At 32.8% G+C, this 19,783-nt stretch overlaps 1 protein-coding gene across 1 annotated transcript; it reads right to left on the bottom strand.

The window, feature by feature from the left end:
* Nucleotides 1-667: 667 nt before the first annotated feature.
* LOC128866939 (troponin C-akin-1 protein) lies at nucleotides 668-19,396 on the bottom strand. The gene is made up of 3 exons (XM_054107999.1): nucleotides 19,041-19,396; nucleotides 1,453-1,772; nucleotides 668-1,370 (listed from the first exon to the last, which is right to left on the bottom strand). The coding sequence occupies exons 1-3, from the start codon at nucleotides 19,053-19,055 to the stop codon at nucleotides 1,205-1,207; spliced, it is 501 nt and encodes a 166-aa protein (XP_053963974.1). The 5' UTR covers nucleotides 19,056-19,396; the 3' UTR covers nucleotides 668-1,204.
* Between the last annotated feature and the right edge of the window lie 387 nt (nucleotides 19,397-19,783).

Raw genomic sequence — 19,783 nt, forward strand, 5'->3', positions numbered from 1 at the left:
GGTACAAAATACAATAGAAATGAGTTCTTCGACGAAGCTTTTTGCAACCTTGTAGACAAAGACGACAATCCCTCTTCGCTGTGAATGTATTGAGCGGCCTGGCTTGCATTTGCGCCTTTATCAAAGAAAAAGTGTAAAATGTACCAAATTTTTTCTTTGTTAACTTCCATTGTTAACACCCTGTGACTTACAACTCAGAGCACGTAAATTTATAGAGTAGGCTCAGGAGCGAATGGTTCAGAATGGAAATAGACTCTATCCCTTTCATTTCTCTCCGGCAGCCAAATTAATTAATTTGCTACTGTTAACTTGTGGTGAAGTAATTTCTGAGTTGAATTTCTTACCCTTGTATTGTTATTGCCCAAAATGAGGAACGCGCCAGGACTGAACCTTCTCTATGAATTTACGTTCTCTGAACAACTGAGTGGAACAAACAAAAAACAGCAAACGATTTTTTTTAGTGTGAAATGTCACCTTCACAACGAGCATAAACTTTCAATTGGTTGATCGATACTTTACGAGATATCGATCACTACAGTCATCTACCGAGAAAATAATGGATTTCTTTTTCCCCAAACTAATATTTCTGGGCAATGTTTAGGCTGCTACAATAACAACTGTCATAGTGTATTTCCTTAAAATGAATACAAACATTTGATTTCATCTATTTTCCAAAAACGTTCATATATTTTCCATAATCTTGTTTTCCATATATTTCTTATCAAACAGTTTATTCACAAAAATATGTAGCTTAAAATTATTGTTTCATAATATGCATAATTTTTTTTGTTTTTTGTTTTTGTTTTTCACTTAAAAGATTTTAGGCAACATTACATATGAAGACCAGACGATCGGTATCTTTTAGTGCTTGTACGGCTGTGCATACATACATAAGTACATACACACAAACGTACAATACATTTTATATGGCTAAAACTAAAGACTACTCCCACTATGGTTCGGCTAAATATCGACATTAGAATTTTCATAAGTTGCTCCTCTGCCTTCCTAGATCTTCTCTACTCGCCGAGAAAAAATAGTGGACCCAAGCATTCCATGTAATACAAGTTCACAGTAAGTAAATGCTAATCACTCAATTGGTCAAATGTTTAATGAGCAGGCTCTATATGTACATACATACATACATGTATATGTATGTATGCACCTAACTATAAATTGTTTATTGTGCTTCTTAGTACAGTTGTTAGGCGGCAGTGTAGGCGAGATCCTCTTGGGGTGGATGCTTGTGTGTGCGATGATTGCGCATTACATATGGGTGTGCGGCGCTGTTCTCATATCTGGACAGATATGGCAGTGAGAGCAGTTTTTCGGGATATTTTTGCAACAAATACACCCAGCAGGGAACGGTGCTAATTGAGAATATGAAAAAAAGGTAGAAATATATTTAATATGTTCGTTATTTTATTATTTAAACTTGAATTAAAAACTTACCCCTCACCCACACCAATGTTCATGTCCTGCACTTCCCTTTTGAATATATCCTGGCAATCCTCTAAGTTATCCAGCGATGTGAGCATCCTATCATCTACTTCGTAAATCTCACCCACCACATAGTTGCCAATGCCAGGCTTGTTCAAGAGGAAGGGAATGTTGTAGCGTGTGGCTATCACAAGGGGCAGCTTCTCAGTGGTTGTGGCGCGGCACCAGTATTTCGCATAACCATTGCCGGAGTTGGCGAGTATGGAATGACCAGGCTGGCCATACTTCAAGGCGCCGCAAACGAAGAGTTTTTGCAGAGAAGAAGCGGCTTTCTGTAGTAGACAAGAAGAAAAGAGTTAGAAGTGAATCGAAAGGCATACCAATATAGGTGTGTATGTATGTATGTATGTAGCATATATGCACATATGTATGTATAGTTAATAGGTCTGTTCATGAAGCTAATAGAACAATTGCTGCAAATTAGAACGTTTTGGTGACCATGTACCCAAAAAACTTGCAAAGTAGGGGAAAGTGAGAGAGCAAAGTAACATTTCGTTTTGAGGTGAAGTTGTAAGTCTTTACTTTATACATTTTTACTTGTAAAAATTTGCAAGTGAAAAAACAGCTGATCGCAATTGATTTCAAATTCGTTCCCATGACCGTCGGTTCTACGATTCGCAACGACCCGGGCTTATATCCGGTCGGGGACTGTCACTCCAGCAGCATTCCCCGTCCATGTATGGGGTATGTTTATGCTGATACAACAACAACAACGAATTAAAATTTGCGAATTGCAGTTGCTAATGGAATGTTTGTCATCTGACAGCGAAGATGAAATGCAACAAATTATTGCGGACAAAATGAAATCATGTGACTCCGAAACTCGTTATTTTGCATTTTATTTACTTAATTTTTTTTTTTACGAGGTAACTCAAATGAAAACATGCTTAATTTTTGTGATTTTTTCTGCCAACAATTTAATCAGCTGTTCGTAAAACTGGCGAATTGTTACTGGTTTTGCGTTCATGTATTTTTTTTTTGATAGTTTTCTATTTGAGAGAGAATTTTCGGAAATTTTTGTGGTAGCTAAACGTCTTTTTAGAAATGTAGTATGTGTGTGTTTTTGTAGTGAATCTGTGGCGAAAACTAAATATGGTTTATTTTAGTTTTCACAATATTTACCATTTCAAAATAATAGGAGCGCGATGAAGCATCTAGTTTTTATTTAATTTTCTTTTGTATTTATTTTTTGTATATGACTTTATAGAAGTGTAATGCATTCTACAGCAAAAACGATAAACAGTGGACTCTCTCCTAATGGTCATCTCTCTTGACCGAACACCTCACATAAGCGGACACTTTATTCTGTACATACCAGAATTTTTTTTAATTTGTTTCACTTGAGCGGTCAACCCTTTCGTAACACCGTAACCCTCCCATAATATATTAACTTTTTGTACACTTTTCTCATAAGCAGACACCTCCCACAAGCGAACAAATTTTTCAGTCCCTTAGGTGTACCCTTAAAGAGAGTACACTGTATGTAACTCAAAGCTTCTAACTATATACATATAAAATTCACAAAGTTGTATATGGAAGAAAATGCTCTACACCTTAGCGAGAAAAAATTTCCTACAAGACAGCTGACTATCATATAAGCACTCATGGTATCATCATCACTGTCCACATTAAACTGCACATTCTCGTTCAAGCCATGGGAAAGTTCTGATAGTTTCCCCTTGTCAGTGTGATATTCTATCTCTCTTTTACCAATAGGAATTTCTTATAACTGAGAAATATATCTACTAACATATGCTCTAAAAGATGAGGCAACTAATCATTTTTATTTTTACAATGTAATAACTGCTGGCAACTAAACTCCTCATTGTTGTCACCACAAAGTGCTGAGAAGTACTAATAATAAAACTTCTCATTTTTGTTACCAAAAAGTAATCAAGCACTGATAGCTAAAATTACTCATTTCTTTTATCATAAATTCATCAGCACAAATGGCCAAACCTACTCATTTCTGTTATCATAAACTCATTAGCACAAATGTCCGAAACTACTCATTTCTCTTATCATAAACTTTTTCTTCATTTTAGTGTTCCACTGAGATTAGAGCCTGCGTTCTTTCTGAATTCTGAATGGTATCCACGCATTCAGCTATGACGGCTGCCGAGAACTTAAACCACTCTAAATTTTGACTTTTTGACGTGATAACGTCTTATAATTCGATTAAGCCGGCTGCACGCGCGAAAAAATGTGTCGTTATCTTGTTCAATCGTCGTTATCTTGCTTATGCGTCGTTACCTTGCTTGAACTGCAAGCGAGAGCGCGGAATGAACTACAAAGAGCACAATCGGCGCCGTGTTCGGCAACGTTCGACATCTAGCTCTCTCCTACTTGAGTGAGCATATATATCGCAAAAAATAGACATAACTGTATTTTTCCAGTTAAAGAAGATAGTTATGTGAACGAAATATTTGCAGCAGCTAGAAATGTGTACTCTGAATTAATTTATGCAAAAAACTCAGTTTTGGAAAATTTTGAGTTGGGACCCTTTTGTATTTAGGGTGCGATATGTATGTATGTGTACATATACCTATAAATTCACATATTTGTATTTACATATGCCTTCTTCCTGTGTGCATGGTAATGAACCATTTCTCTGTTGAGAATAGGACGATGATAGGAAAAGTAGGAAATGAAAAGAGTGTTTCGAGTGTAATGTGTCTTGAAAAAGGCAAATCGATGAGTTGCCCCTTAGTGTTGTTGACTTATTAACGTCTGATGCACAATCGAAATTGAACATATCTTTCATGAATTTGACAAATTTAACTTGACCTATTCCATTGCGATTCCATTTACCTCCTTCTCTATATCCACACAAAATATCTATATAAATTGTGAATTTATTCGTACAGAGTTTGGCGCTATTTTGTTTTTTAATTTTAAAACGCTCCTTCTATTATTTTGAACACTGGTGTTTATCAACAAATCATTTATTTTCTTAACCCTCCGTTGGAAATCCGGTTGTGGCCAGAGCTTTCCGACTTTGGACGTGAATTTAACATGTTCGTATTTCTATTATAGCTTACGACTTAAGCTTCCCCAAGTAGCTTCGTAAAATTAAATTTTTTATCGATTTATGTATAGTTTTTTTCCTTATTCACTCCTTTCGGGAGCATAGGGCCTCGACAAGACTCTTCCATCGTACATGGTTCTGTGCTGTTGTTTTTGCACCGTCCCATGAGATGTCGGGTTATGTAAACAACCTTTTAAAAAAGATCCTCGAACAGTACAAAGAAAGGCCAGACTCGGATGCTCAGTTGAAGGTTTTCAATAATGTGTCCAACGTGTCCAACGAAGGGTTAATATGTACATATGTATGTAATCATATATTCAAAATATTTAAAACTTGTTCCACTTCTCAACGGGATTTGAAGTTAGCTTGATTTGTGATCTACAGCTACAGATGAAAAGGTTGATATTCTTTCTTCTAATAAATAAATAAATAATTGTTGCTGGAGTGCAAGCTGATGAAATATAGGCTAGTGCAAAACTTTCTGAGTTCCATTTGATTATATCACCAATTCTTTTAATTCATATTCACTCTAAATATGCCTATACACATACATACATATGTACACATTTTAAATTGAATTGAATAAAAAACAATTGGCTGCTAGAAAAAAACATTAAAAACAAAAGTAGAAAGAAAGCTGTGCTAATTGCTCTCAATGCAATACTCTTAATTGCTCTGAAATTAAATTTTTTCCCATTAAAATTGCGTTAGCCACCTAATTACATACCCATACATATGTAGATATGTAAACATTTAGCAAATAATGCGACTAATTATGACGAACGGCACAATTCCCTGCAAAAGATTATCAAACACTTGCTCCTTCTTATCAATGCTTTGCCGCCCAGCTGAGACTGATGAATGACTCGCAAAATATTTGTCGACAAAACAAGAGCCAAAAAAAGAGCTCTCATAAAGAAACGCTATTTCATATTTTTAAATGATTATAAATAAGTGCATAGGGCTAAAAAAAAAGCATTGGCATGACGAACGGAGCGTATAATTGGCAATAAGCGATTGCTCAAGTTGCACGTGATTCACAAGTCAACGAGAATTTCAAGTCACTTCAAGCTTAGATTTAATTATGTACTGGGTTGCTCAATAAGTTTTGCGGTTCAATAAGAAAAACTCAATTTTATGGTGTGAAATACATTTTATTATTCAATGCAGCAGGAATATCAAAAGACTTCTTCAACAAAATTCCAATTTATGAATTCAAGCACAGAAGGAGCGGCAGGCTAATTACCTACCCTGTCAGAAATCAAATAGATTAACCAAACCAACACAAGACAAGTATTGTCGAGGAACTATGCTCCCTAGAGGAGTTAACAAGGGGAAAAAATCACTGAAGTGAGAATCTGAGCTTTTATGAGCTCATCATTTGATGAAAAATGCTTTCCACGCATACATTTTTTAGGTCTGGAAACAATTGGAAGTCGCTAAGTGCCAAATCTGGTGAATGCAGTAGATACTCCAACATTTCGAACTTTAATACATGGATTTTAATCAGTAACAAAATAGTTGTTATCTGTTGTAGCAGCATAAACATTCCCCATATACAGTGACTCACAGCTTATTTGATGCAGGCAATACTTTTTTAGAACAACATTTGAACAAAGACAATGCGTTCTGGAAGTCCGTTGCTTTTGCGGATGAAAGCAAATTTAACCTTTTCAGGTCTGATGAGAAGTCCTGCGTTTGGAGAAAACCAGTAATTTGCGCTCTACAGTTAAACACGGCGGGGGCAGTGTGATGGTATGGGGATGCATGTCCTATTCAGGTGTCGGAAATTTAACACTTATCGAAGGAAACATGAATAAAGAGATGTATCTGGATCTGCTAATAGATAATTTAACACAAAGTGCGAATGAAATGGGCATTAGAAATTCGTTTAGGTTCTACCAAGACAAACATCCCAAGCATACGTCCGGTACTGCAAAAACTTGGCTTATCTGGAACTGCCCACAAATAGTACAGACACCTGCACAGAGTCCAGATTTTAACTTTATTGAAAATTTTTGGTCAGCGCTGGAAAATAAAATAAGAAACCACAATATTTCTAATGCTTCTGATCTGAAACGGGCACTACAGGAAGAATGGGATTCTTCTTTAAATCCGATTATACAGCAAAACTTGTAGAATCTATGAACGCCCTATTAAAAGCTGTTCTGAATCAAAAGAGATACCCCACGAAGTGTTGACCGTAATCATGAAATCGAAAAATTACTGTGTTCGTGTTTTTTGAATACTTTTAATTTAGTGCATCCTTTAAGCTATGACCTCAAAACTGTAACCGAATTATTTTAATTTGCCATATCTTTCTTATGAAGAAACTTTTTTTGTTATTTTTTGCTATTAAATAAAAAATGTTATTTAACAATAAAAAAAATATACGATTTTTTTCTTTAATAAAAATACCATAAAATATATTTGATATTTTAACAATTTTTTTTGGCTGTATCAAATAAGCTGTGAACCACGGTATGTCGGGGAAATGCTGCTGAAGTGTCACTCCTTGGCCAGATTTTAAACCGACTATCGTGGGAACGTCAGAATAGTCTTGTGGCATAGCGCATTGCCCTCATGAAAAAGAATTTTTTTCTTTTGCACATTGGGTATTTTTTCACGATTTTGTTCCTTCAACTCATCTTAAAGGTTACAATAATATTCAGAAGTTATGGTTTTATCAGTTTGCAAGTATTTAAACACAAACAAAATTCCTTTCGGATCACAAATAACTGATGCTAACACCTCTTGGCTGATTTCCGTACACGAACTCGTTTTGTAGCCGAAGAATCAGATTCATACCACTCTTCAGCCCGTTGCTTTGATTTAGAATCGTGGTGATAGACCCAAATCTCATTCATGGATATGAATCGGCACACAAAGTCCACTTTATCTTTTCCGAAAAAGCTCTAAATGTTGCTGAGAAAGTAGCATTCGAGGGCTTTTTTGTTCCAACGTTAGCGAATGCGGGACCCATTGTGCACAGAGCTTTGTGAAACCCAAAACTTCAGTCAAGATATTGCTTACACTGGCCAATGAGACGACTTGGGAATGGCACAACTACGTTCTGGATATTGTAGCAGGTTAAACTCCTACCTATCCAGAATCGATCCCCACATACCCAAAAATATGTCCTGCATGTGAAGGCACCCCGTACGACACTAACCACCTTTTAAAATGTCACATCAAACCCACTCATCTAACACTCCTCTCCCTCTGGACCCAACCTGTCGAAACAGCAAGTTTCTGGGCCTATCGTTTAATTAGCTAAATGAAGACGACCGGTGATTTATATTACACTGACTGGGTTTAGTATTGTTGCTACAAACAACAACATGACTAGAGACTCTACTAAATCTGTTTCAGTCGATGATTTCCCCATACGATATCCTGTATTTTTTCTACGATTTCTGGTGCTGCTGCTACTGTTCTTGGACGTCCCTAACGTGGATCGTCTTCAAAACTTGTGTGACCACGTTTAAAGTCAGCAACCCATCTTTCTACTGTACTAATTGACGGCGGAAAGCTCTTATACACTTTCAACATTCGTTCACAAATTTCCTTTGCTTTGATGTCCAACTAATTTTTGTTTTTGCCAGGATGATTTGTCGATGTTTTGATGTGTCGTACGCTACTTAAAATAGCAAAAAAATAAATTAAGAAAAAAAGTCTATAGTCTGAGTCGATTTTTATATTTCAGTTATAATTTAGGGGTTCAATAAATTAGCGACTGAATTGCAAATAAAACAAACATTATTTATTACCGTTAGAAAAGTCTGTTCGGTTCGGGTAGTTTTGCGAAAAAAATGCCTAACTAATTTATAGCTCTTAAATGGCTCCGGATGTGATTTATTATGCCATTGGAAAGCTGCACTTACGAGTACATTTCAGTCAATTAATCGCGTATCTTATCACTGATTCAGTGAATTGCGAAAAAAAAAATATGGCAAAAGGGAAACATCATTTCCATTAAATACTTATCTAATGTGAAAAACATGTGTATGTACATATGTATGCACTCGAACGTGTTGTACTTTTGCCAATCCAGATAACACGATTTCATTCATAAGTCTGTTTTGGGCAGCTTCGTCAAGTGGTTGTTTCTAAATTAAAAATTCAAAAAAAAAAAAAAAACAGCTGCAAAAATGAAAACCAGACATAAGAACGCAAAGAATGGATGTTGATGGATGGATGGTAATGCTTTTGAAGCCAAAGATTGGTAATGTGTTAATCAAATTACGAGTATAAGTTAAAACGAGTCAAATTATATCGTTAATTTTCATAGCTCTGCAACGTACGATTAGAAAAAAAAAGAAAACAGACCAGTATTTGAACCATCTTGAAATTGTGGCATGGATTGTGATTTACATTGATTGAATATGATTTACATGGTTCATGTTAAGTGTAGAATTGGGTCGACAGGCAGTATACAACATATTTCTTAAGTTAGTTGGAAGAAATTCAAAAGCTCCATCCATATCGAAAGAAATCGGAACATGAATATTTCAATTATCTTCAATTGTTTTTGGTTGAAAAGTTGTGAAATACTCAAATTTTGAATATTTTTTTTATTTCAATGACTTAGAGGCAAAACGTATCGATTGTAATCGGACTAACCGAGCATTATTCAGAAAAGATCCTGAGCAGATTGAGCCTCGATCTTTAACCCTTTTGCATCACCGCTCAAAAAGAGAGATTGACTCAAAATACCTTGCGTCGGCAAGACTTTTACTGTAAATTTATATACCAGAATTTTATAACAATTTAAATTTTACTGGCCCCAGCCCTATCTAATCGGCCGACCCACGATTTTATCGATTATTTGAACAAAAAATGCTTCGCCGAAAACTTCATTTCCGTTAAGAATGCAGAGAGGTTATCAGCTACATACATATATATGTATGTATGTATGCATGTGTGTTCAGGTAGATTTCAAGTTGTCTTAAACATTTTGCCTTCTGTCTTTTGTTTTTGTTTTCAAAAGAAAGTGTTATCATTTCAGTTTTCTGTCAATCCAAGTCAAGGTAGCTTACGACAAACAAAACCACAAAATGTTGGAACAAATTTGTTTACTATGCAATAAAACTATCGCAATATTTTTAAATAGCAACTTTTCTTTTTATTTATAAATTTGTTGGTTTAACACATGTCTACACGTAAATAAGCATGGGAAAACATGCACACACACACGAATACTAGTATAGGTTGGTATATTTGTTTTGAAAAGTGGCGATGTTGTCCATGGTCTTCGTGCTGCCTTCGTGTGTTTTTATTCCGTGACGCGCCTCCAATGCTTCGACGAGCGCGTTCATATGCATGCATACAGGCATGCATACATAATTATGATTGTAGGCAAAAACATACAAAAACTAAGCCAAGACAACCGGTTTGCTGTAACTGCATTGTTTCCAATGCATCGGAAGATTTTCTTAAATTCGCAATGAAATCGACGAAGTTTCAGCAAGGTACTCGTAAATTAAACGCATGAAGGCGAGAGTAGAGTGGTAAATATATATGTATGTATGTATACTTACGAGTACATATGAATGTAATGCAGCATTCCGACGGTGTATCGGAGAAATCAAAAGCGAAAAGTATTGGCATCGATAAATCGATTTTGCTTCCGATAGTTTTAATTCCTTGTAAATACATGGAGTTTTTTGTATCTATGTATATATGTAAATATGTGTAGATATATGAATTTACATATATTTTGGGAGTGGCTGCCGCCATTTCAGCCACACTTGGACTAAAGTAAAGTACCAAATGTGGTGCAAGCGACATTCGTATGAGCCCACCTTTTCAAAGCAAGCAGTGCTATAATTATTTACATAGCCAGTTGTTTCTTGCTCAATGCTGTGGTACCCAATCATGAAAGTCTGAACATAAAATAGTCATTTTTTAATTTTAATATGAAAGTCAATGCATAAAATATGAAAGTCGTATTTTCAGTTGTTGAGGGCCGTATGCATTTTTTTCATAGTTTATTGTTATTTAATTTGATAAAAATCAATCAAATAAAAATTGTATCGACAGAAACTCTTCAAATACTAAATATTCGAATAAAATTTAAGTGTTTTAGTCAATTTTCTAAACTCGCATATTTCACAGCATTTTCCTCTAATGGTTGTAAAGAAGAGACCAAAGCGGCAAATGAGAAATTATCTCAAAAATTATTAAAAAAATTGCCGGGAATTCATTAACAAAACACGATACCTTTTTTAACCCCTTGCCTTACGATTAAATCTCGAAGAATAGTACGCATGCAGACAATTAAATTTAGCGCAATTCTACATATGAGAGGTTTATTAAAAAAAAAAACTCTTAAAACCGTTATCTATATTTAAGGTCAATTTAGCTAGAATATGAAAAAGACCATATGCAACAATAATAATATTTTTATTTTTACGAGTTTAAAGAAATTTATATGATTTTAAACATTAAAATAAACGGGGGCCGTCGCCTGCCAAATTCGAATTTAGTACAGAAAATCTTGTCGGGCGAGGCCGGCTATTTCCACTCAAGGGGTTAATTCACTAAAATTTATTGTATCGCCTTCAAAGAATAAACCATTCATCAAAACATTATTCGGAATCCATTTCAGTAGCCGCCGCGAATTCTCGTTTATGTATTTTATCGGCTAAAAACGAGCGCTTCGAAAATACAATTTGAGTTTCACGAGAGAAAAAGTCGGCGGAAGCCATCCATATCAGGTGAAAACGGTGGTTTTCCAAATAATAAGGTCGAGACCGCATTTGATCGAGGTCCAAAAATCAAAAGTGTTATTCCACAAATATTTCGATGGATATGCCTCAAATAGGATTTGAAAAAGCGCTTTCGGAAATTTCGTTCTTTTCAAATAATAAAAATGAGTTGACGAATTTTATTTTTAAACAAAAAAAAATAAATAAATAAGTAAAATAAAAGTAAAAAGATAATTATTTTTCATGGAGAAAATTCACTGGAGGTTTGCCCTTGCCTATCGACGGGCAACCGCTTTTGGAAAACAATTTTTCTGTAATTTGATCATTTCCACAGCGAGCAACGTACCAGGAACCAATCAAATTTAGCACAAACTATAAAATACCGGGAAATGTTTATCGATTTTAAATATTATATTTCTTAATTAATGTTGCTTTGAAAAAATCAATTCGTCGTTTTCCCTCTTAGGCAGGAGGTATGCACACACATATATACGCACATACTTACATATATGTACATACATATGTATGTATGCATCTATTAAATGACGTATGCAGCACTGGATCCATGAATGCAACGACTGCAAGGCAATAACGCATGCAAGCAGGTACGCACGTACATCAGCTCGTGCATACATGCATACGGACATACATACATACACGATTAATCAACTGAAGCGCTTGCCGCTGAACTAGCAGTGAATGGCAGATTTGTTGTGCTGGTGAAACTTTCACAGGAATTTTATGAAGGACAATTTTTCTTTAACGACAGGCAATTTTTCAAAGAAGTAGATACGCCCAGGTACCCAAGAAAGACACTAGTGAAAATGGAATGAGGGATTAGTACCAAAGGAAGAATGCTTTTCTCGTCGGTTAATCTTTAGTTTATATTTTAAAGAGTGCCGCTGGAGTTATCCCAAGGTATTTGCGAGAAAAATATATTCCAAAAATTGGACTACATGGTTATATGGAAAAGGTATTTTATGCCTCTGAAGTGTTGCTAAGGTGTTGAAAATTGTATTCAAAAGTCTCCAAACTCCTAAGAACGACATTAGACACTTACATATTTCTTAATAGGCATATAAATTGATTCATATGTACAGCTGAACCCATATTTATAGCCATATAAGCAGATTTCTTATTTCCTCAACAATGGAGGTACCTACAATTATATGTTTTCTACGAAGGGCAGATGATTTGCGCTCTGTGGGTTTCCATTGCTTGTTTGAGTAGCGAAAATTAAAAAAAAAACAAATTCTATAATTTTCATCTCTTTATAATTCTTTTGTCGGTTTCCTCCGCACCCACTAAAAAAAATTTGTAGTTTAAAAACAGTGTTATACAAAATAGTAGTAGTCCTTGCATAAATGTAGTATTTTTGAAGGCTAGTGAGGCTAGGCTTATTCGTATATATAAAAAAAATTCGAGTATGCCCTTTGTACTCAGTGCAAAAAAAATTTCAAAAATCAACAGTATTTATTATATTAGTTTCTTGAAACTTACACTTTTCTATACATTTGTCATAAAACTCAATGAACTATAAAAACTGTATACCCAGAAAAATTCTAAAAATTCTTGTTAAAAAGTTGAAAGTTTTAATGGAATTAAACAAAAAATTTTACATAGTATTAAACTTGGCGTTATATGTTTTTTGTTGTAGTATGAACTATATTTTCATAAAAAAACAGTGGTTTGGTTTTTGTATAATTTTACAACGGGGGTTAAATGAGAGCAACTGGTAAGGGTTGTGGTTATGGCGAATATAAGAGGGAAGCGGCTCTTCAAATTTTATCGACTGGAGTGCAAAGCGAATAAATTCATGTTATTTTATTTAGTTTGCTTATTTTATTGTATTTTATTTTGATTTGATTTAATTTAATTTTATTTAATTTAATTTTTTTTATTTAATTTTATTTATTTATTTATTTATTAGAATTAATATATAATACTAAAACTAATACAAGAACGAGTACTAGCTGCCAGGGCCTACAATTAATTTTTATTTAATTTTATTTTATTTTGAGTTATTTTAATTAATTTAAAAAAAATTGATAGTAATTTTGTTAAATGTTTGGCTGAGCACAAATGCAGGGACCTACAGTTTTAAGCCGACTCCGAACGGCAAATGATTTTTTTATAAGGAGCCTTTTCATGGCAGAAATACACTCGGAGGTTTGCCATTGCCTGCCAAGAGGCGCCCGCTGTTAGAAATAACTTCTTCTTTTTTTTAATTAACTTTATTTCTTCATATTTTTATATTGTTTTTATTTATTTATATTAGCTGAAGCGCGGTAAAGAGATACATATATCGAGGACGTACTATGGAACAAGAAGATAGACCTCGAAACAGTGCAATAAGGCGAAGCCTCGAAGGCAGAGGAACTAGAAGAAGAAGAGCCTATAACGTGAAAAACCTGGCTACAAATACGGTAGACCCAGACGTGGCAGAATATAATTTGTCCTTTATTGATGCCGTTCTGGGCCCTCCCGAAGTAATGCAGAAAGTAGTGCCGGGAAGGGTGATTTTCCAGCAGGAGAGGAGGGGATTGCTTTAGTGAGCAGACTACTCGATACAGTAGACGACGGTTGCTGTAAGTGCGAACGCATTTTGAATCCTACCGCACCCACAAAAAGCACAAACGAAAACACAAAAAAAAAAAAAAAAAAAGAAAGAAACGAAATAAAACCAAAACAGAAACAACAAAAAAAAGAACCAATACAAAAAAAAAACAAAAAAGAACCAAAAAAAAAAACAGATCAAACAAGAAAAACTTTATTTGGCTTTATTTTAGTTTATTTTTTTGTAACTATTTTAATTTTAAATTAAATCGATTTTTATTTTGTTTTATTTCATTTAATTTTATTAAGTTCAATATAATTTATTAATGTTTTTAAGTTATTTTAATTTATTAATTTATTTTGCTTTATATTTTAATTTAATTTCTTTCATTTCCTTTCCTTTCATTTCAATTTCGTTTAAGTTCTTTTATTATACTATTTGTTTACCAACTATTTTAATTTTATGGGTTTAAATTAAATAAATTTTTATTTTAATTTCATTTATTAATATTTTTAATTTATTTTATTTTAATTAATTTAATTTAGTGTAGTTTAATTTCAATTAATTTTATTTAATTTATTTTATTTTATTGTATTTTATTTTAATTAAATCTTTTATTTAAAGTGTTTAAATTAAATATTTAAGTTATAAAGGATGCTTTCCATTTCAATTCAACCGGGCTATTCGGGTCATGTTCTTCGATTTCGATGTAACTTAAATATGTTGCTCTCTGGTCAAAATAATGAGACACGTATTTTTTTGTTCGCCCGAAAAAAATTTTTTTCAAGAGTTATCGGCAATTTTGTTTTTCGCCTCAAACTCGATTTTTTTTAATTATATAAGAAACAAGTTTTTTTAAATGCCCATAACTTAGTCAAAAATGAACCGATTTTAATAATTTTGGATTCAAAATGATCGTCATTACTTACACGAGTGATTTCATGTAGAAATAGTTGCAAAAATGTAGTTGAAAATTTTTTATTTTGCAAAAAACAAAAAGTGCGAAACAGGGTGTTTACTCAAAAATTCATTACTCAAAAACAACTCATTTTAGCTACAAGGCATGCAGCTCAATTAAAGTTTGAGATGTTTTTTTGATTTGGAAAAAGTTATAAAAAAAAAATACACTTTTTGAAATATTGAATTTTGGAAAAATTTAAATTTTTTTTCTTTTTTGCTAAATAAAAAATTTTCAACTACTTTTTTGCAATTGTTTCTACATGAAGTCGCTTTTGTAAGTAATTACGATCATTTTGAACCCAGAATTATTAAAATCGGTTCATTTTTGACTAAGTTATGGGCATTTAAAAAAAAATTTTTCTTATATAATTAAAAAAAATCGAATTTATTGTATTTTGCTTTAATTAAATTTATTTTATTGTACTGAAATTGTATTCCTTTTTTAATTTTACGGTTATTTATATATTTTACTTCATTTTGTTTTGTTTCACTTAATTTAAATTGAGTTTAATTTAATCTATTAATTTTATTTTAACTTTTAATTCTTTCATTGTTTTAACTATTTTAATTTAAATACATACATAAAAAATGTTGTTCCGTTTTATTTTTTTATTTAAAATTAAGTTCAATTTTAATTGAAATATTTTTTGTATTACATATTTTATTGTAATTTAATTTAATTCACTTTATTTTAATTTAATTAATTAAATTTAATTTTATGATTAGTTTATATATTTTTATTTTTATTCAAATTTTATTTTATTATTTATTTTTGTTCAAACTTTTATTATACATATTCTTCAAATTTAATTTAATTTAATTTCTTTTTTTATTTACAAATTGGAAAAGTAATGAATTACAATCACAATGAATTAAAAAGCATTAGCGGCTAGGCCATCATTTATTTGTACTGTACAATATTTAATTTTGTTTTTTATTTAAAATTTGTATATTAAATAATCGAATTTTATGGATTATGTAAACATATTTATTATTATTAATATATATTATTTTGTATAGTTTAGCTTTATTTATTTAAAATTAAGTTTAATTTGATTTTCTATTTTTTTATCTTATATATAAAATAAAGTCAACTTTTTGTGTGTGTTCGCTAACCGGCCGTGTCTTTGCACCGAATTAAACCAAACTTACACACATTGTTAAGTAGGTATTGAAGATGGTTTACGTATAGTTTGGATGCCTATTGGTGGATAGGGCTCGAGATATATATCAAAACGTGGACCCGGGTAACCTTCGGATGTGTATGTACAATATGGGTATCAAATGGAAGCTGTTGGTGAATACTTTAGTTCAGAGTATTTTTCATGCCGCTCCGTGACTAGGGTCTCGAGATAAAGACCGAAACGTGGACCCTGGAATTTGTTTGTACGGTATGGATACCAAATGGAAGCTGTTGGTGAATGCTTTAGTACAGAGTATTTTTCATGCCGCTCCGTGACTAGGGTCTCGAGATATAGGTCAAAACGTGGACCCGGGTAACCTTCGGATGTGTATATACAATATGGGTATCAAATGGAAGCTGTTGGTGAATGCTTTAGTTCAGAGTATTTTTCGTGCCGCTCCGTGACTAGGGTCTCGAGATAGAGACCAAAATGTGGACCCGGGTAACCTTCGGTTGTGTATGTACAATATGGGTATCAAATGAAAGCTGTTGATAAGTGCTTTAATACGGGGTAATTTTCATACCTATTGATGACTAGGGTCTCGAAATATATGCCAAAACGTGGACCCGCCGTGTCTTTGCACCGAATTAAACCAAACTTACGCACATTGTTAAGTAAGTATTGAAAATGGGTTTCGTAAAGTTTGGTTGTAATTCGGAACACTGGCAATGCGTACAGCGTTCTTTTGAACCAGCCATAATGTCGTTTACTTTTTTACCGCTTGGGGCGGAACTGAACTGTCACTGAACTGAACTTGACAGTATGAGTTACAATGTGTCAATATTTCTTTCTGATTTGGATGCCATAAGGAGAAGACGTAAGTGCAAAGTGTAAAAATTGTTTATGCATTTTTTTACGAATTTTTTTGGAGTGGATTTTGGATCAGTGAATGATTTCTTACGAAATTTGAGAATTTAATGTGAAATCCGAATGTTCAAATGAAATTATGTGTTCGTGGAAAAAAAAAATTTTTCGTTTTTTTTTTTTTTGAAAAATATAAACGGATAATGGTTAAAAAGGCTCCAATGCTTAATTAAACATATAAATTGAAACGAAAAATTCATGGATGATCAGGAAAAAAGACGATTGTTTCTTAGTTATTCATTTGCGTTGATTTAAAATTTAAAAACAATATTTTTCCTGATTTTCAATATATGTATATTTTATATTTACTCAAAAACAAATAGAAAAACAAAAAATATTGTTTATGCCAAAGCGCTTGAATAAAGAATAAAGAAATAAATAATATGAAAACCATATCTTTTCTGTTCTAAACCATATCTATTTTATTTTAGTGTGCCCAGCGAAGCGGGCCGGGTTTGCTAGTTTTTTATATAATTTTGATTTAATTTATATAATTTTAATTAAATTCATTTTATTGTACTTTACATAATTTTTTTATTTACGAGTTAAATTTAACATATTTTTATTTTGTTTTATTTTATTTAATTTAATTAAGTTTAAGTTAATTTATTAATATTTTTGAAATATTTTTTTATGCTTTATTTTAATTTAATTTATTTCATTTCACGTCATTTTAATTTAATTTATTTTTTTTTGTTGTATTTTTTTTTTTTTAATTTTACGGCTTAAATTTAAATGTATTTCTAATTTGTATTTTTTTATCTATTAAAATTAAGTTTAATTGATTTACTTTTTGTTAATTTTTTTTATTCAATTTTAATTTAATTTATTTTATTGTACTCTCCTTTATTTTTTTCCGGTATTTTATTTATCTTACTTTAATTTAATTTTATTTGAGCTTAAAATCGTAGGTATTGTGTTATTATAGCTGGTTACATAACAAATAAAATTTCTCCTCGAGTGCATGGATGTGTATACATCTGCACTTATACATACAAACTATGTATGTAAATTGAAAACACTTTCGATTTGGTAGTAGTTGTGCAGTATTCCATAATCTATTAAAAATTACAAACTGCAAATTTTTTTTTTCATTTAGAACCAGACAGTCGTTGCAATTACGTAGACACGCAGTGATAACAACTGCCTATGGATGTATGGATGTATGGATGTATGTGTGAACCTACGTATATGTATATAAAAGTGTATACCCGTCGTACTGCAGGACAAGTTAATTGCTGCAATTTTATGCCATTCAATACAAATGAAGCGACTTTAATGCATTAATGCATGCTGCACGCAATAAATGCTTGGAAAAGAATAGACGCGTACATACATACATACATACATACATTCGTACATGTGCGCACATGTGACATGACTGCATGAAATGCCAAATCTATTAAAAAATATATAGAATTTTAAAAATTTCCTGTAAGTATTTACAGACACCCAAACAAACAAGCAAATGAATGAATAATGACTTCAGTGAATCGGAAGAAATAATTATCAAGTCTTGCTTTGCACTTCAATGGGTAGCTGCATGTAAATTTATAGTATGGCGAAAGTCAAGAACGGCAAATTTCTATACATTTTTATGTAATGCATTTAAGTATGAAAAATAAATCTTAAGTACACAAATAAAATTAGTTTGCTTCTATTCAAGACGACTTCTTCATGAGCGCAATTACGCAACACCTCACCATCAGCTCCATGCGGCTTTTACATGAATGGTAAGGAAGCAATGATAAGAAAATGTACACACATATTTGCTCATGAATGTAAACCGCCCATGCTTTTGCCCTAAATAAATATACACACATACACACATATGTACGAGGTGTAGAGAAACTGAGCCCTTGTGGCCATCATGCGCAACTTTAGTATACAAGACAAGTAGGTAGTGTGTGTGCGTGTGCGTGCGCCCAAAATAGAGGAGGCACGTCTCGACGTCATCACGAAAAGTGTGATGCCAAAAAAAGCAATAGCACGACAATGGGACGAAATCCATTTTTTTTGTTTTTTGTTTTTGAAACTTCCTTAAATTTTACTTTAATTATGTGAAAACTGAGTAATGCCATAAATTCCTTAAAGTATAAATTTTCGTTAACAAAAAAAAACAACAAAAAAAATAAACTAAAAACACAAAAATACAACATTTATTAGCACCACTGAGTAAAAAATGTTCCCTATCATTTACTTATTCAAATTTTTAATACACTCAGCACTTAGCTTACCCTGATGTTAGTCATTGTTGTTGTTGCTTTTGTCACACGTAGAGCTTTTTAAAATACAATAAAAAATTTACAAATTCAGCAAAAACTGCTCCGCCAGGCTGTTAACCCTCAACTTTTGCGCTGTATTATCCAAAAGATAAATATTTAAAAATAAATATTTTCTTATTGTTTTCAGTTGTTGCGATTGTTGTTTTTTATGTAAAAAATCCTCTTATGTGATCAAGTGTTGGGAATGGGTGCTGGTCGGCAATGCAATGCACTTGAAATATTCTCGACGCAAAAAAACTGAACGAGCTCCAACGGAGAAGGCAAACGATGCGTATCGTTGGAGAGCAAAACTTCAACTGAATTTCAAATTTGTTCGTAATGACAGCAGGAGTCGTTGCTGCCGTCCGTAGTGGTTGTAGAAACAAATGGAAGGTAATGGAGCAGCGCAACAATCTGTTATAAGCAAACAAACATGTGGCTATGTATGTACATATTTATTGTAAATATTTTTAAACTTATGTATAAAGGCAACAGCGGCAAGAACCAGCCCGCCAGCGCACAAACCTTTGATGGCAGCAACAACAACTATGGCCACCGAGTTAAATTATAAAAATAAAAGCAGTAATAACAACATAAAAGCTGAAACAGCAAAAACTTTAACAAACGAAAGAGGGAAAATACAACAATAACAACGCTCTGATAACAGCCATAAGAAATACGGCTTGCTCAAAAAGAGCGAACCGGCTACTTGCTGT

This window comes from Anastrepha ludens, chromosome 6, assembly GCF_028408465.1.
Source record: "Anastrepha ludens isolate Willacy chromosome 6, idAnaLude1.1, whole genome shotgun sequence".
Classification (NCBI taxonomy): domain Eukaryota; kingdom Metazoa; phylum Arthropoda; class Insecta; order Diptera; family Tephritidae; genus Anastrepha; species Anastrepha ludens.